Consider the following 26,371-nt stretch of genomic DNA (forward strand, 5'->3'; position numbering starts at 1 on the left):
CAAAAACCCTCTGGTTCATTCATTTGTAAGGGAAAGAATTCTCAATTCTGCACATCTCGAGGTTCTAACTAATCAAATCAGTTTTCCGAGTCTTCTTAGTGACTAGAAAAGGGCGAGCAGTGAGGAGTTGTTTTTAACCACCGCCATTAAAAGCTTGGGAAAGAGATAAACCCTAAATCACTAAAGAACATTCTTTCCTTAAAATGTTTTCAAAATAAATGAAAGCAATCTTCAGAACAATGTACGACCATGGATAAGTTAAAACCTTCAGGGGGAAAAAAAAAATCTCTTTCGGAAGGGGGCGGGCTGGGATAACTCCTGAGTACTATGTAATCAAGACCCAGGAGAACTGACTTGTTTCCAGTTTCCCCGGCAAGAAGATGTGGGATGGTAGGGCCTGACATTTCAACATTTTATCTGAAACTATGAAATAGAAAACAACTGTGCAAAACATGACTCAAATGAAGAAAACACCCCAAATGTACAACTTCAGAAAGTTAAAAACAAACTATCACACTTATTGATTTAGAACAATCAGATTTTACTTCAGGAAAATCTAATACCTTTCAAAAAGTTATAATTTTAATGTTAGCACAAAAAATTAATTCCTAACAGTTCATTAAAAAAAACTCTTCCGCAGCCAAAGATCCCTATTTTTGAATTACGGTACTGCAAGGCACATACAGAACTCACCTCCTTCAACACACACAGAAGATATACTCCCTGAAATAGAATTTTAAAATCCTTAAACAATTAGAAATACTACAAAGTTAGCAATTTTTAGGTAAAAATGTTCCTACAGGATCATGCACCTTTCTCAAATTCAGCTCAGCACTTACGTATAAATAATCTTTTTAAACATTTGTACTTGAAATACAGATACAGTGATGCTGAGGACAGCACTAAACAAAAATCTGAAAAATACTATAGCTGATAAATTGTTATTGCCTTTCATTTGAGACCATATCATCTCTAGCATTTTCAAAGATTTGTATTATTAATTGGGTAACTGTACAGGACACAGAGAATTTTCTCTTTAAACAATAGTTCCCTCACCTTTAAAATCAATTCTTTCATAAAGATGCTAAATGAATAATACCTTTTGTTTAATAAGATTGACGATTAGGATCATTTAAATGCCTCTACTAAATTTAATGCAGCTTAATTAGGGACCAGGTATTTATTTTCCTCTGAAAATTTTTGGTCAAGCATGTCTAACCATAAAAGCAAATGGAATTTTAAGAGGTAGATTTTTTTCCCATGATGCATTTTGTTAACAAATGTATTGTCAAGAAAATAAAAACAAACACTGAGTGTGTTTTCTTAAAGGATAAGGGTCTAATGAAAAGAAAAATAGAAGATAGATCTGGTATTTGTTACAGTCTGACATTTTAACAGTCATAGGATTGGATGTTTTGCGTTCAGTGCATTTTGGACACTCAGGATCAGAATACGAGTCTACTGACTGTATTAAATCCTCCTCCACCCCCTCCACCAGTTGGTCCACAGCTTCCTGGTGGGTCATTGTCGTCAAATCCATTGGGCCGGAATGAGCAGGAGGAAGATGCAGCTTGTAGGGCCCGTGCTCTAGCGTTCAACTCTTGTTCCTAAAGTCAAAAAGAATTTTTATAAACAAACTCCTAAATACAATTGGTACATCACCTATATACATCTTTAAAAATGCCTTTTATCCTTTTAAATAAACATCTTTCAAATCCCAGTGACTTTAAAAATATTGCCCACTACACCTTACCAAATCTTACTGAAGTAGAGTGCATAATCACAGATGGCACAAACAAGATAGAGAGCAAAACCCTGGTGTATCTACAGAATGACAGATCAGAAAAGTCATTTTGTTTTTTTTAAAAAATATTTATTTATTTATTTATACACGCACTGGGTACAGTCAGAAGCGCGAGAGTTTAAGAGAATGCACCAGAGCCAGAGCGGGGCGCAGAGCAGGCAGAAGGATTGAAGTACACTGCTGAGGGGAGCAGCGGGCGGCAGGAGAGGTCTGCGCGCCATGTGGGACCCGCCTCCGGTGGCCGGGGAGCAGCTGGGGATCGAACCAGCGCTGCAGAGGCTGCAGGCAGCTTCGCAACCCAGCGCTCAACCGCTGCGCCACCAGGGAGGCCAGGGTCATTTTAATACCTCACTTTATAGAAGAAATTAATGCCCCACAATCCTAAAATTTCCCTACAGAAAACTATAAATAAAAGTCATAGATTCATTAGAAATGGGCACACAAAGAAACAGAATCCTCACTGCTCTCGCCTCAGACTATTAAACTATCCCAACAGGCAGTGAGATGACCACTGCCTAGGAAACACCTCTTCATATCCGATACCTATCAGACTCCCTAAGGAGAGAAATAAAACTGAATGAATATATAAGGCAGAGTTCAAGAAGTTCTGCTCTGAAAAGATAGTGATGCGGGGGCTACGGCACGAGGGGCACACGGAGTCCTCTGCACCAGGCAGAGGACTTTTATCTCCTTTGATAAATATCTCACCAGTCGCTGATACATAAACAGTCTGCATATTTCAAAAAGTCAGAAGGCACTGGGTCCTGTTTTCTATATTTTATATTATATGCCATTTCTGATGCAACCTAATCCTTTCCCTCCTCCTCCACCTCTCCAAACTTCAAGAATTGTATGGTTAATGTCTAGTGTTTATTTGATTTCTGGCAAGGACACAGTGGAATATATTCTATTACCTTAATCATAAGCCTTCTGACTGGATGTTAAGATCTTTGGCATTGACTCAATTCTTTTTTTTTTTTAAAGATTTATTTATGTACACAAGAGTTGGGGTACAGGCCAGAGGTGTGGGGGGATGAGAGGATTCACCAGAGACAGAGTGGGGAACAGAACAGGCAAATTGATCAAAGTACACTGCTGAGGGGAGCAGCAGGCGAGACAGGAGAGGTCTGCTGTGCCATGTGAGTTGCTCCCTGGCCAACCGGGGGATCAAACTCCTGCTGCAGAGGCTGCAGACAACTTCATAGGTTGCGTCCCAATCCATTGTGCCACCAGGAAGACCCGGCATTGAATCAATTCTAACAAGCATTCTAAGCCTTTAATTTTTTTCTGTATATAGTTTTTGAGTTACTCTAGAATGTCCCTATTTCTTTAAAAATGTATCATGTTGAGTACTTCATAGTAAATTTGAAAACATTTAAGAAAACTTCCCTGTGAAAATCAGTACAACAGTGGCCCACTTCTTTTACTGGTGTCGCCTAGTTTTGTGTCTTTCAAACATGAAATATTTAGGAACTTAACTTTTTTAAACACATAAAATTACCTAAATTACTCGATTAATATACCTACAATTTCATCTTTAATTTACTGTTGGTGATTTATGTGGACAGAAAGTTAGCAGGTTTCACAGAAAAATAATTCCACCAATATCTTTGTTAACTTTAAAGTAACAAAATCACTAACTTCTTGTACAAAAGCATATTTATAAGTAAATTCAGCTCATATGAAACCTTTATTCCATGGCTTTTATTTACTAATTATGCTATTAACTCTTTGGTCTTATTGCTCAGATCCTCAAATAATACAAACATCCTTTCTTTACATATTCTATCTTTTAATGTCCTTTATCTTATCTACCAAAATGTCAGTAAATAGCCCTTAAAATATTTATACAAAGGCCCAAAAGGAAAGTTAGCATTGGTTCTCCCTGATGGGTAGGACTGCAGGGATGAGGGAAGATACTTTCATTGCATGAAACTTTCTATTTCTGTTTGGCATGATTTTATAATGCTCGCACCTTCTAAAATTAAAAACAATTAAGATCTGCTCCATCTGTAGACAAATGGCTCTTCATAATGAATTCACAACATCTGCCAATAAGATAATCATATAGGTAAGAAATTTCATATGAAACTCAGCTCGGATTTCAGAATTACTACTGTTACTACCTTTCAGTTACTGTGGAAAATGTACACGTAAGGCTGCTCACTTAACCGCCTGTTGCGTGTTTAAATATTTCCCACTAACGTAGCAGCTTTTGCCCCCAGCTTACCTGTAGATAGAGTTTGTTGTCCTTTGTTATCGCATCCATCAGTTCTTTCTGTAGAGGCGGGTCTCCATTTACCCAGAGTCCACTGGCTGAGTCATTACCACTTAAACTATTCGTGATATTCTGTCTTTTATACAAAAGCACATAAGCTGTATCCTTTGGAAACCTACTGGTAATTTTCTGGACTGACTGAAATGAAGTAAACGTCACTCTGCTGTCATTAAATAAAAACCATTCCTTTGACATGTCTTTATTTTCCAAATCCTGCTCTATGATTGCACTGGGGCTTTCTCTCCCTACTGCATGGCTCTGGGAGGAAGCTAATGCCAGAGCTTCAGCCTGGTGGCACCTCTGGTACGAAGACTCTGTTCCTGTGATGTTCCTGGCATAAGAGTAGTAATGCCCACTTTCGGAGGAAACACCAGAGTGCACGACGACAGAACTGAGCAGATAGGGCACCAGTGCGGGGCAGCTCGCTTCTTCAGTCCCAGAGGGCTTTAATTTTTTTGCGAGGTTCTCACTCACATCAGTCAAGTCAATATCTACAGACCAACTTTCTGAAAACGAGGAGAAAGAAGTAGTTCTTTTAACTGGCAACTCCAAAACCAGTGGCAGTGACACGTTGTCTAAAATTTTTCTTCTCACATGATACTTCTGATCATATGAAAATCGCAGGAGAGTGAGAATAAGGTACTCAGGTTCTTCCGTGATTTGCATAGTTTTCTCGGCATTTTGCAGAGAGGCACAGTTTTCACAATAATACTGGTTATCACCAGTAAGAATTTCTGGAGCCAAAAAATAATTTAGCAAGTCAGTTACTGAAGGTGTGGTTTCACTTCCTGGTTTCTGAGGTACATCTTTATTAACAAGAATGCTGCTGGGTTCATCAGGGCCAGAGGTGTTCTCGGCACAGCAAAACTCATCAGGGGGGCTGCCTACCATTCTTTCCGTCACCGCTGAGTCACAGACGAAGGCGGCTGCTGGATCAGAACCTCCGAGGTCCTGCAGAGGCCCGGGCACGCTGGCTGGCCCAGAACCATCCTCGAGTGTACTGAGCGATGGCGCTGCACCTTGAAAAGACAGGTTTTCCAAAGAAGAGGAAGGACAAAAGGCAAGTGAGAGATCTGTGAAGGCTTCCACTTTCTGTGAGGTACTCCTGCAGTTCAGACAACATATGTGAGTTCGTAGCTTCCCCCCAAACATTCTTTCTATTAAAGTCTTCTCAGCATCGCTTGTGCAAGTGGTCTCTGTCAGGACAGCCGTCTTACTGGTCATTTCTTGTAAAGAAGTTTCACTGCACCCCAGGCTTTCAGAAAGCTTGTGTGAGGGCTGAACTTTCAAGATCTTTTCTTCTTCATGAAGCCTGTAGGAGAGTATATCATTATACAGTTACTTCACTTAAGTTTATCATTTTGGTGGCTTGTACAAATTATTCTTTATCAAATATAATGCTTAATTAAAAAAATGAAGTTTCTCCTCTTTCAATCAAGAGGAATAATGAACAGAGAACACAGATTAGGAGAGAAGTTAGGGGCTATTACTATCTTATTTTCTCATTACATTTTCGTCATCCCACTATTTTATAGCACTTATAGTTAATAATCTACATCTATAACCCATATCTTTGTCTGGCATCTGGTAGAAAGCCTGGTAAAAAGAAACTACTCAACACTCTCAGCTGAATGAAGGAAGGTTGCACATGCTTTGCCAGTTATTCACATAGCAGGAGGGATGCAAAGATGAGCAGATACAAGAATAGGTTTTATTGATTAGCTGGTAAGGAGACAATAAAATATACCAAACCAATTCAACTATGAACAGTTGTAAAGGAGCAGTTACTAAATTTGTATTTTTTGGACCTCTTAGCACTCTTTAACTGAGAGACCAAGAGCTTTCATTTGTGTGGTTATATCTATCGATATATACTGTATTCAAAAACGGAGAATAATAGTAGTAATACCTTAATACATTTAAAAACAATAAAAAACCTGTTACATAATAATAAAAAATACATTTTTTTTTTTTTTTGTGGAAAACATCTGTATTTTCTAAGATCCAAAAAATTTAGTGAGGAGAATGGCATTGTTTTAAATTTTGCAAGGACCTCAAGTATCTGGTTTAATAAAAGAGAAATGGATCCTCTAACTGCTCTGCAGTTCACCATTTTATTTTGGAAGCAGTATATCCTTCAAAGAAACCCCGCTTCAACTACTTATACACAGATAATTAGTTGGGAAAGGGAAGATCCCGGAAGTGTTTTGGGGATCCCTTAGGGTTGCTGTACATTTTGAGAACAACTAGTCTATCTAAAAGTAAGAAAACAAGAAATATGTAGTAAAAGCACGGCTTTAAAAAAGATTAGCACTTGAGATGTTTTTTAAAGGAAAAAACATTCTCTAAAAACGTCTGTAATAAAAGAACACAATTCAAATTATAATTTTAAAAATACTTTTTACCTGTCTAGCAGAAACCTGAGGTATTCAGAACAGTCTTGCTGTGATCTGGGGGTGAACCACGGAGGTCTGGAAGCCTCAAAGAATATCCGAGGTGCATATGCTTCCCTCTTGATATCAATAAAGAAAGTACAAGGAAATAAGTCTCACACCATGACCTGCATTCTTCACGGTTTAATGAAGACTGCTTAAAATTAACATTGCATTTAACCTTTTAAAAAGCCTTAGTAAAAACTTCTCATTTTGTAGGTAAGAATTAAGACTGAGAAAAATTATTATGACTTGTCCAAGGTCATGTAGCCAAATTAGTGACAGAGGGGGTTAAATCTGAACCCAGGTCTCTCTAACTCTTGATAGAAGTAATGCTCCTGGCACTATCCCTCTGTGGCTGTGATGTGCTTCGGTCTACGGTTTTTTGAAAAACCAAATCTGAAAAGATTATGTTAATGAATACATATTTTGGATGAAGAAATAAACAGTGTACAGGGCCATGTGCACTGACAGTAGGTGCGAGCCTGCACACATGTGAATGCCCATTCACAATGCGAGCAGCCTGGCGAGTCCACTGGCAATTTATGGTTTTTCTTTAAATTAAAAGGCTGCTCTTGGGTTTGAAGCAATCTAGTTTCAAATGCTAGATTTTGCCACAACAAAAAAATAACTAAAAAGATGTCTAAAAGATAGGATTTTAATTTGAAAATTTAGAATTGTCCTGACATTTTGAGTACTTCTAATATGTAATACTGTCTTTAGTTAAGAAAAATTATATCCAAAGGGGAGCTAGCTATAGCTTTTTGAAGGAAACTTAGTGTCCTGGTTGAACATGAGCTCTAGAGTCACTGGTTCTCATCTCACTGTTGTCGCTTGTTTGCATGACTCTAAGAGCAGGGAATGTAAGCTTGCCACTTTACTAGGAAACAGTGTTAGGGAGTTGGAAGGAAGACACTATTTTCCTTGCTCTTTTTTTTTTTTTTTTTAAAGATTTATTTATTTATTTATACAAGCACTGGGTATAGTCAGAAGTGCGGGAAGTGAGAGAATTCACCAGAGCCAGAGTGGGGAGCAGAACAGGCAGAAGGACTGAAGTACATGGCTTTAAAAGCCAGAGGGGAGCAGTGGGCGGCAGCAGAGGTCTGCGCGCCATGTGGGACCCTCGCCCAGCAGCTAGGGATCGAACCAGCGCTGCAGAGGCTGCGGGCAGCTTCGCAACCCAGCGCTCAAGCACTGTGCCACCAGGGGAGGCCCTTTTTCCTTGCTCTTGAGAAGCAAAGTTTGTGAACTTATTTCCTCTAGACAAAGAATAAAGTGATAAGCTTTGAGTACTTTACTACTCAAGAGTCATCACTATCATCTTAATTGTCAATCCTGTCTCAAGTCTTTCCATTTAAGAAGTCATACTAAAGACTTTAGTATCTCAGCTTGATACAGGAAGTTAAGACATTTCCATCAATTCAATTCCACCAATTTTCAATCTATCTACTCTTCTGGCTCCAACTAACCTGGTCCTTTTGACCTTTGTGAAACGAAATCAGAGTAAAACCAGAAAATACTATCAAGTACTATTTATAAATGATAGATATTTTCACAGTAGTGCTCAAAACTTAAACTATAAGTTCCTGCACGTAGAGTCTCCAATTTAACCTAGATTTACCCTAGACTGCTCCCCTATCTCTCAACAGATTTCTGCTGAATGAATGAGCAGTCACTGTATAAATCTTTTTTGACATTAGGAAAAATTCATTTCATTGGATTAATTTGTGGATGTAAAAGATTACAAATTTTCAAGCTATAGAACTTAATGGACAAACAGAACTACAGATCTTTAGTTATAATGAAGGGTACATATATAAGAAATGGGAGGAAAAAAGGTACCATAAAACTATTTTATTATTCACTGTTATATCAATTTAGTATCTGTAAACTATTAAAGATGCATTTAAAAAAACTTCTTTATGAAGAAGCGTATTTATTGAATAGAGTATCAGACTTTATATGTAATAATTAGAACAATGGGTAAACGTAATATTCATCTACACTAATGGAAGAGAAAGAAATTAAAACTTAGGGCATATTTCCATATCCAAATATTTTAGGCAGTATAGCCTTATCATTTTTTAGTGAATTTAGTGTTAGATGAGATATATTTCATCAGTTAAAAAGCTCACCAAGTTTGGAATATGAGTTTTAAAGAATATCATCTGTGAAGTTAATACATATATACTGTGTACACACTCACCTGTGTATGAGCCAAAAAAGCAAAAAGGTGCTGTAATTTTTTCATTAATGAATTGCACCCATTTAAATTTAAAGATAATACTTGTCTCCTGAAACTGAAAGAGAATAAAATATGATTTATGTTCGCATGTGTATCACACATGTATTTTTTAAATCTAAAAGGAAGTTAGTTCAATAATCGATTATCCTCAGAGTAAAACTTCACTTACCTGATGGCCCTTTACTTCGCCTGGTCACTGCCTACACAGTGCTGTGTAGTCAGAAGGAAGAATGACAGTAAATGAGCACTTACTCTGTGGCCTGGAAATGGCCTGTGTGCTGTCATATATTAGTCATATTTTTTGAAGTAGCAAATAGAAACAGATTAAGCTATTAATTGGTAACTTAAGTAAGCAATTTTAAAATTTATTCATATCTGCCTGAAGTTATAAAAAAAATATGCTGTCATCAAAACATATTATACAGCTAGTGATTTAAAGAGTGTGATATTATATAGAAAGGGAAAAGGATAATAAACTATTAAAATTTTGGTATTTTGTTATCCCTATTGTTCCTATATTATATTTTGAATAGTTTATCTCTTTCCCTTTCTGTACAATACCACACATTTTAAATTGCTCTTACTGTGTTAGGAAAGATTTTATTCCATCACAAATGCCATATAGGAGTGAGCTAAATGTAAAATACAGAACTACTTATTAAAAAAAAAGGAGGCAAATTTGGAAGGGGAAAGCTTTCTAAAATCTAGACACTATAAATTAAAAATAGCAGATCTGACTACAATAAAAAGCAGATCTCACTAAAGGATTTTATGAAATATCACAAATGAAACACTTAACAAATTTCAATTGCATTCACTGGAAGGAAGCTTGTAACAAAGGATTATTATTATATATATATATATATATATATACATATATATATATATATAAATCATTATGAAAAAGAAAAAAGACCCAATAGAAAGGAAAGTCTAGAAAAGAAATTATTCAGAAAAGAAACACAAACAGACAAAGGAAAACAGAGGAGCAAGTCTATACTGGTAAAGGGATAGGACCATAGGTACAATCATGCATTAGCATGTGAGTTCAAAATACTACTGCATAAACCCAGTTCAGAGAATATCCTCTGTATCTGTCTGTGGACACAGACATTAATTCATCAACAGAAGTACGGTTAAATAAATTATGTAAACCCATTTATTTAGAATGATAGACCTATACTGCCCCAACATGAGATGATTTCCAACATAAATTATTAAAAGATAAAGAGCAAGTGACTAAAAGAGATTATGTGAGTCTATAAATAGTGAAAAAAAAATGTATTTGGTTTTTGCAGTATATAAGATATATAACTACAAAAAAAGGTCTGGAATGATGTACAAAAAAAACAATAAATTACAATAGCAATGGGGATTTCTGACTTAAAATTACCTAAAAATTATATTTAAGAGTTATTTTTACTAAAATATTTGTCTCATTTTCATTTTATATATTTTTAATTTTTTTTTAAATCACAAAGAAGTCACAAAACATGATGTCTAAGAATCAAAACATGTCTGTCTAATCACTGCCCACTGTACAGTAAGATGTGCTCTTTGAACCGCTGCTAACTGCTTTGGGTCTCTCCTTTTTCTGTCATCTGTGAAATGGGATGGCTGAACTAGATGACCTTTGGAGGTGACACATGGATTCCTTTAGACTTATGCCTACTATCGCTTGTGTTTAAAGTTTGTATTTTCTTAAAGAAGAAATAAACGGGGCCTCCCCTGGTGGCGCAGGTGGTTGAGCGCTGCGCTGTGAAACTGTCTACAGCCTCTGCAGCGCTGGTTTGATCCTGGCCGGCCCTCCCGGTGAGGGTCACACATGGCGTGGCAGACTTCATTTTGCCTGCTGCTCCCCTCAGCAGTGTATTTCGTCAGTCTGCCTGTTCTGTTCCCCCCTCTGTTTCTGGTGAATCCTCTCACCTTCCCACGCAACTGGCCTGTACCCCGGTTATTGTATAAAATAAATAAATAAATCTTTAAAAAAAAAAGAAGAAGAAGAAACAAATCCCAAACAACACCTCCCGGCCCCCAAAGTAAACATTAAACCAAACCAAAAATAACAAAGTGTTGATAGCATATTCTGGGGTCAGAAAACAAAAACAAAAACAAAAAAGAAAATCAACTCTTCATCTTGTATTTATGATTACTCTAGGTAGGCATAAAAACTTATGAAAGCTTGGAACTTAATTCCATGAATACTTTTTAATTTGAAGAGAAAAATTCAACTATGCTTTCTGCATTTTGGAAAAATTTATCATTTTTAAATAAAAAATTATCACGAATTTTATCATTATCTTTACTTAGCTATCAATCTCCGATTTTCTACCTGTTTGGCTGCAAAAGAGAATGGATCGTGAAGTAAATCTGTAGTGGGCAAAGCAACATGTCTGTTTATATTTGTTCAGTATCTATCAACTTGGGGTAGGAAGTAGAGCTCCAACTTTTTTTTTTAAAGATATATTTATTTATACAAGAATTGGGGTAGGGTTCAGAGGTGTGGGAAGGTGAAAGAATTCACCAGAGACAGAGTGGGGAGCAGAACAGCAGATGGACTGAAAACACCAGAGACAGGAGAGGTCTGCCGCACCATGTGGGTATCTCCCTGGCCTGCTGGGAATCGAACCCATGCTGCAGAGACTGCGGACAGCTCTATAGCACTGTGTTCAAGCTGCTGTGCCAATGGGGAGGCCCGAGCTAAAACTTCTTTAACAGCAACAAATAAGTTATTGATCTGAGAAGTAGCGGAGTATCACAAGTAGTAAAAAGTAAACGTGACCCTCTCAAAAAAATATGCATGTTAAAAAAACTCAGTCTTACAGAACAACAAATTAGTACTTGAAGTCACAAGTCCTTTGGAATGAGCTCAAACAATCCCTGTGTGATGTTAATGAGTGTTGAGAGTAATTCAAAAGATAATGGCATTTCAAATGCAATGTATAATATAACTGCAAAGTAGAATTTATATAAGCCAACAATGCAATAGTTCCTGAGCACTAAAAACAGTTTCATTTCTGAATAAGGCATGTATGAAAATAGTAACATTTTTGCCATTTACAAGGAATAACGTGAAGACAAGCCCACCATCTTACTTTTCACCAGTGTGCACCCATGTGTACAGTTTAAACTTACTCTGTGGCCATAAACAATGCTTGTATAACACTGTTCATATAACACGTATTTCCAAGGTTGATAAGACCAGTTTTCCCAGTTTCAGATTTTCCAGAAAGTCTAGACAAGCAAGATGCCAAAGAATTGGATTGAGAAGTCCAGGCACTTTGATTGAGAATCAATTTAATCTTCTCTTCACTGGGCTTAGGGAAATCCTATAGATCATGAAGAGGAAAAACAGTTTTAAAAATATAAACTATTTTCACTATATTAACGCCACAAGGAAGATTTTCCCACTGACATTTAAGCTTTGATTTCTCCTACTTAGTTCTGAAATCACTGACAGTATTTGGTCACTCATCAAAATTCAAAATACCCTGCAAAAATAAACACACCCTAGACATAGAATTTATCAAGCTGAAGGACACTCAACATGCATACATTCAACTATTTATATTTCACATTTGCTGGAAAATGTTTACAAAATAAAAACTTGGAAGTGAGAAACTATACTTCAATGCTACTCAAAGGCAACAGAATAAAGATGCAAATTGCGCACAACTGACTAAGCCAAACAAAAAAATCTCGTTTTCAAATTTTATAATAAAAAAAAAAAAAATCTGTTTATTCACTTCTACTATTTGCCCAGTTTTAAACCCTTAGCTCAAAAGCTCAAAGTAATCAGGGGATGGAAAATGAAAGCATGTAACGTAGACGGTGGTTGCCAGTGGGTGGGGAGGCTGGGTGCACGGGTGTCAAAAGGTGCCAACTTCCAGGTATAAAATAAATAGTGGATGCAAGAAAAGCTGTGTTGCACAGCATGGCAAGTAGTTATAACAACATAGTGCAGCTCTGAAAGTTGCTAAGGGTAATTATTAAAAGTTCTCAACACAAGAGAAAAATCCTATATATGTGGTAATAGCTATTAATAGCTATTAGCTATTGTGCTGACCATTTCACAAAATATACAAATATTGAATCACTATGCTGCCACTTAAAACTAATATGCTGTCAATTATACCTCAATAAAAAAGTGAAAAGCATTGAAACACACTGGCCTCTGAATTTGAAAAAAAAACTGAACCTCAAGCTTAATCATACAGGAAATTATTATAAGATACAGACTCTTCTAATCTGCTTTGCAACATGAGATAATTTAAAGTGTGAGTTATTTCAAGCACGAGCAGAACAATGGATAAGAAAAACTGGTAAAATCATGGAGGCTTTTTGGTATTGCCACTACCCAATCATGGAGGCTTTTTGGTATTGCCACTATCCTCTGACACTAAGCTCCTAAAAAACACATTCTGGAGGAACTTTAATTCCTGGATTTTTGTGCTGGTGGGAGAAAACTAATAGAAAGTACTTGGGCAAATAGTGAGCCCTTTGCTCCTTCTGAGACTATTTCAGTTACTAGTACTTCAACATAAGCACTGAAGAATGACATTAAGAAAGCAACTGAGGTTAACTAGAAATCCACGGGACAAAAGCTCCTCCACATCAGGGTGTTTCCTACTGAAGGTCAAAGGCTGCCCGGTGGGGTGGTTAACAGCTGAACAGGTGTATGTTCTGGGTTTCACCAAACTCAGGTTGAGGTAGCGAACTACACAGTAAAAGGAACACGTTTTGTGTTTGTTTCAGATAGATATAAAGGTAATGAGACATTTGTGTTGTATTTCAGACCCCAAATGGGTGCATAATTAATAGATATGATTTCTAATATCTTCTGATTAAGTCTGGCTGAGGCAAGCTGTCCTTGGTATAGCTACATGCTAATTATGTAATAAGCTTACTAAGAGGAAAGTGTGTTTACTATGATCCTTTATTGAAGATAAACAGAATGTCTGCTTTTTTAGATCCACTAGGTAGACAAAGTTGAAAACAGGGTAAGGTAACAAATAATTCAAGTAGAGATTTTATGAAACTTGGACAATCATGAATAGTCCACAGCAAAAAAATGGAGTAAATGTAGGGAAGGAACCAAAGTCAAATATTTGATTAAACTGTCTTTCCTCAACTCTAAGATGTATTTTACCTATTTTAACACTTCTGCTATTGGGACACACCACTGATAGATGTACTAAAATTACATCTCTTTCTTTTAGATAAGCTCAGAGATGATGTCTTATGTTAGTGTGGTTATCCTTACTAACAATCCCATCTCTTCTTCACAAAGAGAAATCGTAAGCGTTTGTTATTTCTTTAAGGAACTGGAGTTTAACAAAAGGGAAATCTAATATACTCATTGATCACAAACATGTAGAAAGCTGTTAGTATTGATAACAGGCACAACAATTTCCTTTTATAATAAATAATAAAGTAATAATTATTGTAGCATCTCTTTTGAAACAAGTTTCTCCAAATGTTATTACAAATATAAAGGTAAGTCTTATAATTGACGATGTCGTGGAACTGAAGAAACAGGGTTATTAATTCAGATCACATCATGGTCTGCAGCTCTTCAAATACGGGTGCAACTATCACCATACCTTTATTGCTTCCAGAATAGGTTCGTAGAGATCTGGAAATCCAGAGTAATGATACATCATGCAGTGTATCAATTCTGTCAACTGCACTAAGAAGGCTGCACTGGATGGCAGGCCATCACATTTGCAGGCGTGAACCAAATTAACTACGTGAGGAACAACCTGAAGAGAAAAAAGGATAAACATTCCTCAATTTATACAAATTGGCAATAAATTCTCTAGTCTACAGATAGTATGGAAACGTTACGTGACCAGAAAATACTTTTCTGTACGCTCAGTACATAATCTTTTTCTACAAAAGTTTATGCTAAACTTTCTAGAATATCAAGGTAAATTTAGTTTTCAAAGTTATATAAAATTGCAATTATATATAAACACCTCTATTCACCCTTATAAAATATACGCTAAGGTCCAAAACAGGAGCCTGCCATTCTTGAGCTGCAAAAAGTTAGGGCTGTTATATTTACCAGATTGTTTAATAGGAACAAACTTATAAATATACTTCATATACTAGGCTTGAGAGTGCCATCTAGTGTGGATTCTGGGTTTCTCACTTGAAAGAATGAGACATACTTGGCATTCAAGACTACTTGAAGTCTTTGAAATACCACTAGCTTAGGGTTGGAACTAAAATTACATCTCTTTCTTTTAGATAAGCTCAGAGATGATGTCTTATGTTAGTGTGGTTATCCTTACTAACAATCCCATCTCTTCTTCACAAAGAGAAATCGTAAGCGTTTGTTATTTCTTTAAGGAACTGGAGTTTAACAAAAGGGAAATCTTATATACTCATTGATCATAAACATGTAGAAAGCTGTTAGTATTGATAACAGGCACAACAATTTCCTTTTATAATAAATAATAAAGTAATAATCATAATAAAAATTAGTCTAAAATGTCAATAGAGGTAATCACATATTTGAAAGGGTATTAATAAAACGAACTATTGTGGAGAAATGGCTCATTCCATCGATAAAGTGCTATGCTTGTTCTGACTAATTATTACACTTTATCTTAGCCAAAAAGCTGAGAAGCGGCTTCTGAAAACAGTAATAATTGATGTCTTTTCCTCTGGGAGATTCTTTGCTAGTATACCTGCTATATTCAGGGTGAGATCTGATCAATGATGATCAAGCTCACCAATTAGGACAATTAACTGCAGATATTACTCTGTAGGTGGTAACAAATAACGTAATCACTGGTGCGTAAGGTCTACTTATAACAAAGTCTACAAATTTTCCTTTAGTGGAAATGAGGTACTGAGCAGCCCATATGAGCAGATGGTTCTCTGAGGCTGGTTATATTTTTAGTTAAAGACCAACAGTGGGAACTCTGCAATTCTTCACAGTCTCCTCTGAAAACATCCATCTTTGTTGCACAGCACCAGAAAGCTTTTCTCTCAGCCCATTTCCTACACATTCTAGTGACTAGTTTTATAGAGATGTAGCAGGTCAGTACCTTAGTATTTTCACATTGTAGGTGAACTGACAATGAGTTGCCAGTTCTGTAAAACTGAGGGTCAGACCCTGGAGGAATAACCACATACAGCACTGCTTTCCTGTGATGAACGAGAGAGATAATTGGGCAAGTTCCCGAAATAACATTTGATACTTCTCATATGCAAAAACTAGCAATCAAATAACTGAAATCAAATGAAATCAAAACTAGAGATGCAGCTGGTTAAAAGTGGCAGGCTTCTGAACATGTTTTAAAGGTAGAGGAAGTCCCTAGAATGTGTAGGAAATGGGCTGAGAGTGAACAGCTCTCCGAGGCTATGTAACAAAGATCGATGTTTTCAAAATTCGGAAGGAGTTCATGGTTTCCCACCACTTTTCCTCCTCTACACTGTTTAAAGTGCCACAGACACCCATGAGTGACACTACACGTGAGATTTCTCATATAGAGCATTAACTTTAAACTGCTGGGAGTGGCTGCAAGTAGCGCAGTTTTAGTGAGACCCAAAACATTATGAAAAGATGTTCTGTAGAGGGAAATCCCATGTCCTCAATTTCCTAAGAAATCACAAAGCTGCATGAAAGTAGGTAGACTTAGGACTAATCTACAATCCGGTCACGATACACACGTGACTCAGTGTTACACTTACATTTTGAAACCAGGCTTTTCCGTGTGGAAAGCCAGTGTCAGAACTCACCAAGTGGAAAGCCTCTGGCGAATGCTGAAAACTAAGCAGCATGTGGGAAAGAACAGCAAGAGCACCAGGTCTCACAAGAGGGAACCAAAGTCGGTTAAAAACCTTCAAAATGAGACAAGACATCCATCTTTAGGTTTTGGAAGCAGTCATTAGCCCAATCAGTGGTTATTTCCAATTGTTTACATGAACACCCCCCTTCCTGGAACGTTCTATCATAACCAATGCTATTAAACTTTGGAAGAGGGAGAAAGTCGGGAAATAATATGACAGAGATAAAGGGAAACATAATGGCTTAACCAACTCTTAAAACCCCCAGATCAAATAAAAATCTGTCAAATCATGTTTCCAAAGTAATAGCTCCCTGTTCTAGTATTCATTCAGTTCATTCAACAAATAGCTATTAAGTACCTACTATTGCTCAGCACTGTTGAAGGCACTGAAGATACAACACTGGATCAAAAAAAAAAACAAAAAAAAAAAAACTCTTGATCTTTTAAGGGCTTACTGTCTAGGGGGTGGAAGGTAATAAAATTGTACATGGAGACACATAAAGCAGGATGTGGTGAAAAGAATATGCTGAGTGGCAAGGGATTTATTTTATATGTGGTATTTAAAAAAGCCTCATGAAAAAGGTGACATCTGACTATTAGATATTTAAGGGAACGAGAGCGAGCCTGGCAGAATCCTGGGAGGAGAGCACTGTAGCTGGGCAAACTGCACTGCAAGGCCCTGAGGCTTCCACTCACTTGTGCTGAAGTTACTGCAAGGAGGACAGGGTAAGTAAAGCACAGGGGCTGAGGCGATAATAGTGGGAGGCGGCCTGAGAGAAGCAGCAGTGGGCCAGATCACTTAGGGTCAAGTATGACATCTGCAGGCGACCAAGGGCAAGACTTGGGAGGCTACAGCCATTAATGAAGCAAGGGATGGTGATGACTCCGGACCAGGGTGCTAGTGAGGTAGCTGTTAAAAGCTGGAGAGGTCTGGCATACTTGAAAGGTCGAGTCAACAGGATTTGCACTATATAGGCTGATAGAGAATGAAAACAGCAGGACAGCTTTAATGTTTCTGGCCTGGGCAAATGTAAGGATGGAGCAGTCATTTAGTAAGATGGGGAAGGTCAAGTCTGGGAGGGAAAACTCAAGAGTGAGATTGTGGATCAGCTGAGTCAGAGATCCAAGTACAGACAGCTAAACAGGTGAATATGAGAGCCAGGGCAGAATAATAAACTCTAAATAAAACCTGGTAGCCATTAACTTAGAGACGTTACTTAATGCCATGGAACACGTAAGTATGTGAGTACCAGGTGAGAAGAAAATCAGTCAAAGATGAAGCCAACTACACTCTAATGTTAGAAAGATCTACTAGAGGAGGTCGAGATGCCAGTGAACCAAAACAGTGACCAGGAAAGTTAATGTCTTGGAACCAAAGTGAGGAAAGTGTTTCAGGAAGGAGTGACCAAATGTGTCAAATATCACTAACGAGTCAAGGACAGGAGGCCTGAGAACAAGCTGAGGGTTCAGCAACACTGGAAAGCACGAGGAAGTCCTGGCAGAATAGCGGTGGTAAAAGCTCACTTAGCTGGATTCAAGAGAAATGAAAGGAGTACATTCTCTTACTAGATATTTGAAAACAAAATTACTTACTTACACTTGAATGATATTTTAAATTTCTAAACCCTATTTAAAATTATTATTCAAAACAAAACCAAAACCAAGAACATATTCTATATTCAATGCTTTCAAGGGACAATCCAAAGAGGAAAAAAAAGATTGATTAGATGCACTCATACATTCTAGTGAAACATACTCGCACTTACCAGTTCAATTTTCAGCAGAGTAACATCTATCAGAATAGTGAACTTCTGGACAGCTGCCAGGCCCTTCAGGAGTGCGATCACCCATGTGTCCACATGCTGAGCCAGTGGCCAGGACAGCCAGTCAATCATTCTAAAAATTTAAGGAAAATAAAACTGTATTAAAAATATTTTCAGGGTCATTTGGTTAGGAATAACAAGACTTGCAATAGATAGTACTCCCTTTGTGACTCAATATTACTAAGCTTGTTTGTGCAAAGCACTAAGGTCTAGAATTGTGTGTGAAAGGTATACTCCAGGACTTCCCAATCGTGTAAGCTGACATATGTCCCCTACACACATTTACTTCCCTTCTTGTTTTTTGCCATCTTCTCTACCAATGATGATGAAGTCAGTAAAGTATCCCTCGCAGCTGTGCCCCATCTTCCAGCTGCCATCAGGCTGACTCATGACAGCCTATGGTCATTCCACAACTCTGGAGTGGGAGATGTACTTGCATGTCGCACAAGGCGCAGACACAGCACTGTTTATGACATGGGGAAACTGCAAACCACCTAATGTTCATCTATAAGGAGATGGCCAGGCATGGCATCGATACTACAGAATACTATTTCTATAAAGCTGCAAAGATTGACACAGATCTACATGACTCTATTCATGGAGATGACATATGGGCAGGTCTGAGATATCGCTGAATTAAAAAAGAAAAAAAAATCAGTAAGTCTTTTTAAAACTGCTTTTGTTTAAAGAAAATCATGTCAGTACTTATCGTATAATTCTGGAATTCAATATGCACACCCAAAAGAAGGTGGTCTAGAGGAGGTGGATATGCAAACATCTGACTGGCTTGTGGATTCTGCCCCATGGGGAATGGCACAGTCAGAGCAGAACCCGACTGGGCTCTCAGAACTCCGGGCCGAAAGCCAGAACACCCCTTAGCGCAGGCCAAAGGGGAGTGCTGGGAAAGAGTGAGAGTGGGCAAAAAAGAAATTTCCAGTTGACCACAGTTCTTGATTGTCTCTAATTGCCCAACCAGCCGTGTCTTCTATTTCCTCCATTTCTATCAATAGCTGCCCATCATATAGGTGTCTCCATTCTATGTTATCCCCTGACCACCCTGATAAAACTTCAAGCAGTTACACAAATAGAAGTCATTCATTCACTAAAAAAATTTGAGTATCTATTATATAACAGGCACTGTGTTAAGTGCTGAGAATATAGCAGCTATGGTTTCTGTCCTTGAATTGGTAAAGAAAAGTTAGGAAATTTGTCAATGGTTACACAATTAATAAACAGCAATATGGGCATTTGGCCTGAGGTCTGTGGGCAGACAGTACTTTTTTTTTTTTTTTTAAAGATTTATTCATTTATTTATACAAGAACCGGGGTACAGTACAGATGCGTGGGAGGGTGAGAGGATTCACCAGAGATTCACAGAGCGGGGAACAGAACAGGCAGACTGACGAAATACATTGCTGAGGGGAGCATCAGGTGTGACAGAAAAGGTCTGCTGTGCCATGTGGGACCCTCACCAGCTGGCTGAGATCGAACCGGCACTGAAGAGGCTGCGGACAGCTTCACAGCGCAGCGCTCAACCGCCTACGCCACTAGGGGAGGCCCCAGAAAGTACTCGTTTTCCTACACTTTTATTCCAGTTCTGCTTCAATTTGATTGGACTTGCACATGCACATATTCTCTCAGGGTTGCGTACTAGAGGATGAGCTATTTTTATGGCTTACTACAGGATCTTATCTACTATGCATTGGTTGCTGTTTGAATTTTATATTTACTTAGTCATGATATACCGATTTAATTTCTCACTATTTAAAGAACAGTTAGCTATAGTTGTAATTTATGTACTTTAAAGTCTTCATTAGACTGTGAGCTCAAAGAATAGTGACCTGGCTCTTTCTTTTTCTTAATCTTACATGTCTCTGGATCCTTGGTACTTATCAGCATAGTACTTGACACTTAGAAGCTCAAATTTGTTGAAATGAATGAAACCATGTTTTTTTATAGCTAAAAGATATACATCTTATAGACCTTAACATTAAAATTGGAAATATTATGAAAGGCCACAAAATATATTTAACATTAATTTACCGAAAATCAAACACATTTTCCCTCTTAGATGGCAGCTTGAGTGCTAGATCCAATGGGAGTTGAGGTTCAGATTTCTCTTTTAGAAAGAGCTTGTGTATCCCATTCCCTAGTGATGTATATCTGGCCTATTTCAAATCTTAGTGTTATTATCTGATTTTCATATGGTATTTGCATTTGTTTAGATGACAGAAAATGACAGTAAAGCATCGTAAGTGCTATGTATGGGAATGCACAGAGTTTGGGGAAGTATAAGGTTGGAATATAATAAAGACAAACATCGTTATCCTTTGCAATTATATTTGCCATATAAAAATAATTACACCATGTAGATTATAGGTTAAAAAGGATCAAGTAGGATAAACTGGAAATGCAATACAAAAACTGGATTACGACTTCCCACGGAAATAGGTAATGGTTAATTTCCAAATACCTTTTCTAAATAAAAGAAATTCATAAGTTGAATACTGTGGTTATTCTGAAGCTGAAAAATTAAGACTAAGAGTGCTAAATTGCAAGAAATGGATTTTACCCTTGATTTATTGAGTAGTGAAAGTTACTGGAGTTTCTTGACCAGAAGGGGAAAATGAGTGGGTCAGGACAATTTAGAGAAGAGAGATAAGCCTACTGCCAAGGAGACCAATTACAAGACTGTTGCAGTCTTGATGGGCTGATGTCCTTGAGGTGGTGGGGATAGGAAGACTATCATTCTAAGAAATGCCTAAAGAAAGAACTGAGGGACTAGGAGTTACATTAATCAATGGGAATGAAAGAAAGAACGGAACTGAAAATTGCTTATAGGTTTTGATTACATATATAGGATGACAAGAGTATCACTGGGGCTTAAATCAGGGAAAAAAACCAAAACCACAAGCTATGAAGACACATTCTGTTACTAACTACAGAGTGACCTGACCCTCAGCAAGAAACTTGACGGTTCTAGGTTTGCTTCCTCATGGGTGACTACACAGGATGATAAATCTGTGGCCAGATCTATGTGTGAATACCAGATCCATTTCTTACCTGAGTGAACTTGGGTAAATTATTTAACCTCTCTCATTCTCCTCAACTATTAGTTTGGAGCCAATAACAATATCTACTGACACTGCAAGAACTTGTAAGTATTAAATGACGTATGGCATGTAACTAAGGATAGCAGCTATTATTACGTAGGCAATAAAATGAAGGTGAAGGACGAATTGATTTCTAGTTTCACTTCAAGTTGAGAAATCTGTAATTCCCTGAATCTCCTCATTTTACTAAGAGGACACATAATTTATAAAATATTTATCTCAAAGAGCAAGAAGTTGTAGTGCTGTTGCAGGCACACTGGCAAAGGAATACTGCTGTTAAGCAGGACATATAAGGAGTTTCCTTATGACTAGATGGATGGAGTGTTTCTTAAAAATATGTGAGCGATGAGCTCTTTAATGACTTGGGAATCAACCACATAAAGATGAGAATTGATAAAGTGATAGGAACAAAGGGAAAAATAAAAAGAATAGATAATATGAAGAAAATCCTAACAGCATGGTGACACTGGACTTCTAGAATTTCAAAAAAACTATGAACAGAAAGAGATCAAGAAGAGAATAAAAATACAGACCACCAAACATGGCCTGGAGGATCAAGCAATGAGGGTTGAGGTCACAGAGCAGCAAGAATACTTATATTGTAGACTTTTCTCAAATCTATAAAACATTTTCACAAATCTATGGATGTTAAAGAGGGAATGAGCAATAAGAAATTGAAAGTACAAGTTACAGGTGAATTGGTTCAATGAAATTAAGAGCATAAGGAAGAAAAACGAAACACTGAAAAGCCTATAAATACCAAAGTAGAAAAGGGGAGAAGATGCAGAATATGAAAGTGTACAAAATTTGTGTTGAGACAGTGATTTTTGTATACACTTAGCTACTTAAGACCTTAACAAAAATACTTATGTTTATGACTATAATTTTATAACAGATGCACAGAAACTATTTTGTTCCAAATTCTCACATTTCTCTTTGAATCCTTTCCTTCCTCTTTCCCACTCTACACTGAGGAGGAAATATTACAAAAGAAAAACAGGCAGACATGAAACAAGAATAGGGAGACAGGAAAAGCTCAATTACAAAATAGCGTCATTGAAATAAACTCAATAGCTGGAATAATGCTTATTAATGGGCACCTTTGAAAAAAATTAATTGTAAGACAATACTGATGTGCTTCCCCTTAGATCTCCACAAAGCTTGCGCCCTCATTTCCTTCTTGTCTTTACTTCCTGGCCATCTTCTCAATGAGGCCATCCTCATCAATCTTATTAAAATTGCAAACTGCGACCCATGCTCTAACCCTTTCCCACTTACTTTCCCCCCAGAACCACTCATTGTTACTTACCACACTAAATTGTTTACTTAATATATTTATCAAATCCAAAACAAAGTCAATTTTAAGATCCATAATAAGTTTATGTGCACTAGACAAGTACAGGCCTGCAGACTGAACCAGAACAACAATGACTGTGCATTTTCATATTTTAACATCTCTAAAATCAGGATGCATCTTGGAATCAATGAAAAATGTTATTAGTTTACAATCTGCCTCCCCAATTAAAGGAAAAACTTCTTGGCACTCATGGTAAGTGCTCAATAAATGTGATTTGAATAAATGAATGAATGATTAAGTAAAAGCATAAAAGCTGAGAAGAGTAAAATATATTAGGACCACATATAGAAATGTAAGGAGAAAAACATAAATGTTATCAGAAAAGTCTAACTACTCCCAAAGGAATGACAATCAGAGTGACAGCAGACTTCACATCAACAAAGATGCCAGAAGACAATGCAGTATCATTTGCAAAATGCTTAAAAAAAAAAAAAAAAAAAAAAAAAAAAAGACTATGAATCAGAATTCTCTATCTTTCCAAATCACCACTTTACGTATAAGGAGTAAAAAACACATTTCAAATAAACAAAGGCTGAGAGAGCATTACCAAGATATAAAAGAGAAAGTAAAAGTATGTACTTAGCTTGGGGGGAAAAAAAGGAATCTAAAGGAAAGAAATAGGTTGCAGGAAATAAGAATGAGCAAAGAAACTAGTACAATATATTGATAATCCAACTGAATCCTGACTGTACAATAAGTGCATATTTATGTGTGTGTGTTTAGAATTTAAAAAGTGGAACTGAAAATAGATTTGTGAATTACTGGCATGACTATCAAAACCGTTGTAAGGGAGACCACTCATTCCAACCAGTGTGAAGAATATACTTATATATTTGATTCCATGATTTCAGTTTTAAACATTTCTTTAAGTTTTCCATTACTGAAAAAAATATCTCCTCCTCCCAAATCTACAATTACCCTCTGCAGTGTCGTGAAAACATACCTGCAGAGAGCCTGGGTCATACTTGCATCCTTTACATTTGGGTCCGTAGTAAGGCTCCTGATGAGGACTGTGATCATCTGAAGAGGAATGTGCTGCACGAGGCTTGCCAATGCTACAGAAGGTTCAAATGATGCATCTATTTTTTTTTTTTAATCAAAAAGAAAAAGGAATATGGCAAGAAGGTTCAAGTGAATATTTAGAAAGGCCAATTTACCTAAATGCAGCAAAAGTGTTAATCAGGAAGTATTTGTTATGCTCCACCTCATGGACAGACGTTAACATTCCATGTTAAATTACAGAAAAGAGTAGTTAAGAGTGAGCAGCAGTGATGTCTCATTCTGTAAACAGAACTACTGCAATAGAAACATCATTCATTATGGCCTTATTTACTTAAGTTACTTTCTTGCATTCTTTAATATTAAGTTACTCTGCTAAAAGATTCATTTGTAAAGCTATAGTTAGAAAAGAAATGCAAGGTATCATTTAAATTAAATTTAGAGCCTAAGGTAACTTAAAACTATTAGTTACAGTAGTCATTACATTGCTCTCAGAAAGATTTATAAAATCTCTTAAAAAAGTAGAAATTAAGGTGAGTTTTGTGGAAGACTTTGGTTAAACTATACAAAAATTAAGCATAAAAACAAAAGAAAGCAAATCTAAGGTAAGCACCTTTGCTGCTAGAGTTCTGGGAAACCTAACAGCTCTGGCAAAGATGATACAGTAAAATTACAACTAAAAAATAAACCAACTCAGATACTACAAATATATACTAGTTAGTGAATCTTTCATATGTCTGTTTAATTCATCAGAATGCATGGAACTTGTTAAAACTCTACTTTTATCTCTTGTTCTCAAGATAAAAGGAGGACCCCTCTTTCACAAGTTCAGTTTTGAACAACAGCCAGGGAGAATGACTGTACCCATTAGAGAGAGCATGTGTTTGCAGTTTGTGTTGTTTCACAACTTAGAGCTGGAAAATCCAAGCCTACATTCAAAACACTCGTTACAACAGGATGATAGGGTTACAGTACAATAATAGCATGGTAAATATTATTATGCCACCATTAGTCACTAATGAATAGAAGCTTTATATAGCAGCCCTCATCCTCAAAGCATTCCATAACCTGCGCAGAGGCTGAGTAATGAAGCAACTTGTTTAGAGTCAAAGGTCTTAGGTCAAGACGTTCTCTACCTTTCAAATAGGGACACCTGTCTATTTTTTTTTTTTAATACAAAGTGACAGATTGAATAAGGGCAGTAGTTGGGAATAAAATTTTGGACGAGGGTATTAGGATTCGCTATTAATTAAGAACACTTTCAGGACAGGCAAGCAAACATGGAGTGTGTGTAGGAGATGCTCGATTTCTAAGAGCAGTTTTCTTGGAACATAACGACTCTTACCTGTGGAAGAAATGCTTGCGAACACTTCTTGCAGGGAAGGTAGCAGCGTGGAGGGCTCGCCCTTCCAGATGTTCTGCAGCAAGTTACTCACTTTTGTCACCTGAGAGACGTATTCCCGCAGCTCTTTCTCCTGGGTGGACACGCACTGGAAGTGGCCGATCGTTCGAACCAGCTGCTGACAGAAGGTGACGGACAATTTCCCCTTGGGGATGCACTGCACGAAGTCGGTCAGTAGGTCGCTCAGTCGGGCACACAGCTGCGGCTCTGGCCTCTCACACACCATCCGCAGCACTTCTACCTGCAGCAGGCTGAAGAGGTCCAGCACCGATGGGCAGCTCATGATCAGCTTCAGGCCGTTGTGGATGTAGTCCAGGATGGCTACGTCCTTCCTGTCCAGCGAGTGGTAGCCCTGCTGCAGGAGGCCCAGCACGAACGTCTTGTTGAAGAAGGCCTCGAACTCGGGCCGGTGGTACCGCGCGTACGCCTCCAGCACTTGGTGCCCCACCTGCCGCTGGAAGGGATCCTGGCCCTCCAGGATGAGCCGGGTGGTCAGGTCAAACATGGCCTCGCACTGGGCCTCGTCCAGCCAGTGCTCCGCCGACTCCACCACTCTGCGCACGATCACGCGCTTCAGGGGCAGCGGGTGCGTGGAACTCACCAGCCCCTCCAGGATCTTGTCCATGGTCGCCACGCTGCAAGGCCAGGGCCGGGGGGCAAGGAACGGGCAGCGACAGCCCCGAGGTGGGCCAGGGGAGCCCCGAGGGGGGCCAGGGGAGCCCCGAGGTGGGGCAGGGGAGCCCCGGGGCGGAGATGAAGCTGGAGCGCAGCAGCAGGACCGACCACCTCAGCAGCCACATTTATCGGCCAGGGGGGCCCATCCAAGCCCGGGCAGGAGCTGGCAAGCCTGGGGCGGTCGGGCCCCGCACGCTCGCGCCGGCCAAGGGGGCCGCAGGCCCGCGCCCGGCCGCCCGCCCGCGCCCGCGCGCCTTCCCAGCGTCAGCCAGAGGGGCCAGCGGGGCCCCCGGGCGGCGGCGGCTCAGGGCCCGGGGCTGCGAGGCCGAGGGCGGAGGAGCAGCGCCGCGGCGGCCGCGGGCAGGTGTGGGCGGCCGGGCTCCGGCCGGTCGCGCGAGGAAACCAGCCCCGGGCTGAGTCAGGAGCCGCTGTCACCGAAGG

The 26,371-nt window shown here is 38.4% G+C and overlaps 1 protein-coding gene across 3 annotated transcripts; it reads right to left on the minus strand.

The window, feature by feature from the left end:
* Nucleotides 1-1,054: 1,054 nt before the first annotated feature.
* On the minus strand, nucleotides 1,055-26,099 carry USP38 (ubiquitin specific peptidase 38). Of its 3 annotated transcripts, XM_037495898.2 has the most exons (10): nucleotides 25,199-26,099; nucleotides 23,798-23,933; nucleotides 18,328-18,457; nucleotides 16,512-16,613; nucleotides 14,363-14,521; nucleotides 11,895-12,088; nucleotides 8,721-8,814; nucleotides 6,488-6,594; nucleotides 4,035-5,394; nucleotides 1,055-1,607 (listed from the first exon to the last, which is right to left on the minus strand). In XM_037495898.2, the coding sequence occupies exons 1-10, from the start codon at nucleotides 25,878-25,880 to the stop codon at nucleotides 1,446-1,448; spliced, it is 3,126 nt and encodes a 1,041-aa protein (XP_037351795.1). In that variant the 5' UTR covers nucleotides 25,881-26,099; the 3' UTR covers nucleotides 1,055-1,445. The 3 variants fall into 3 exon arrangements, with proteins under 3 accessions (XP_037351795.1, XP_037351796.1, XP_037351797.1); XM_037495899.2 differs by lacking the exons at nucleotides 18,328-18,457; nucleotides 23,798-23,933; nucleotides 25,199-26,099 and adding an exon at nucleotides 16,924-18,135; XM_037495900.2 differs by lacking the exons at nucleotides 18,328-18,457; nucleotides 23,798-23,933; nucleotides 25,199-26,099 and adding an exon at nucleotides 15,818-15,917 and having other exon boundaries at nucleotides 16,512-16,562.
* Nucleotides 26,100-26,371: the final 272 nt, after the last annotated feature.

The sequence above is a fragment of the Talpa occidentalis genome, unplaced genomic scaffold (genome assembly GCF_014898055.3).
Source record: "Talpa occidentalis isolate TD23 unplaced genomic scaffold, MPIMG_talOcc4v2.1 talOcc4.8, whole genome shotgun sequence".
In the NCBI taxonomy this organism is placed as follows: Eukaryota; Metazoa; Chordata; class Mammalia; order Eulipotyphla; family Talpidae; genus Talpa; species Talpa occidentalis.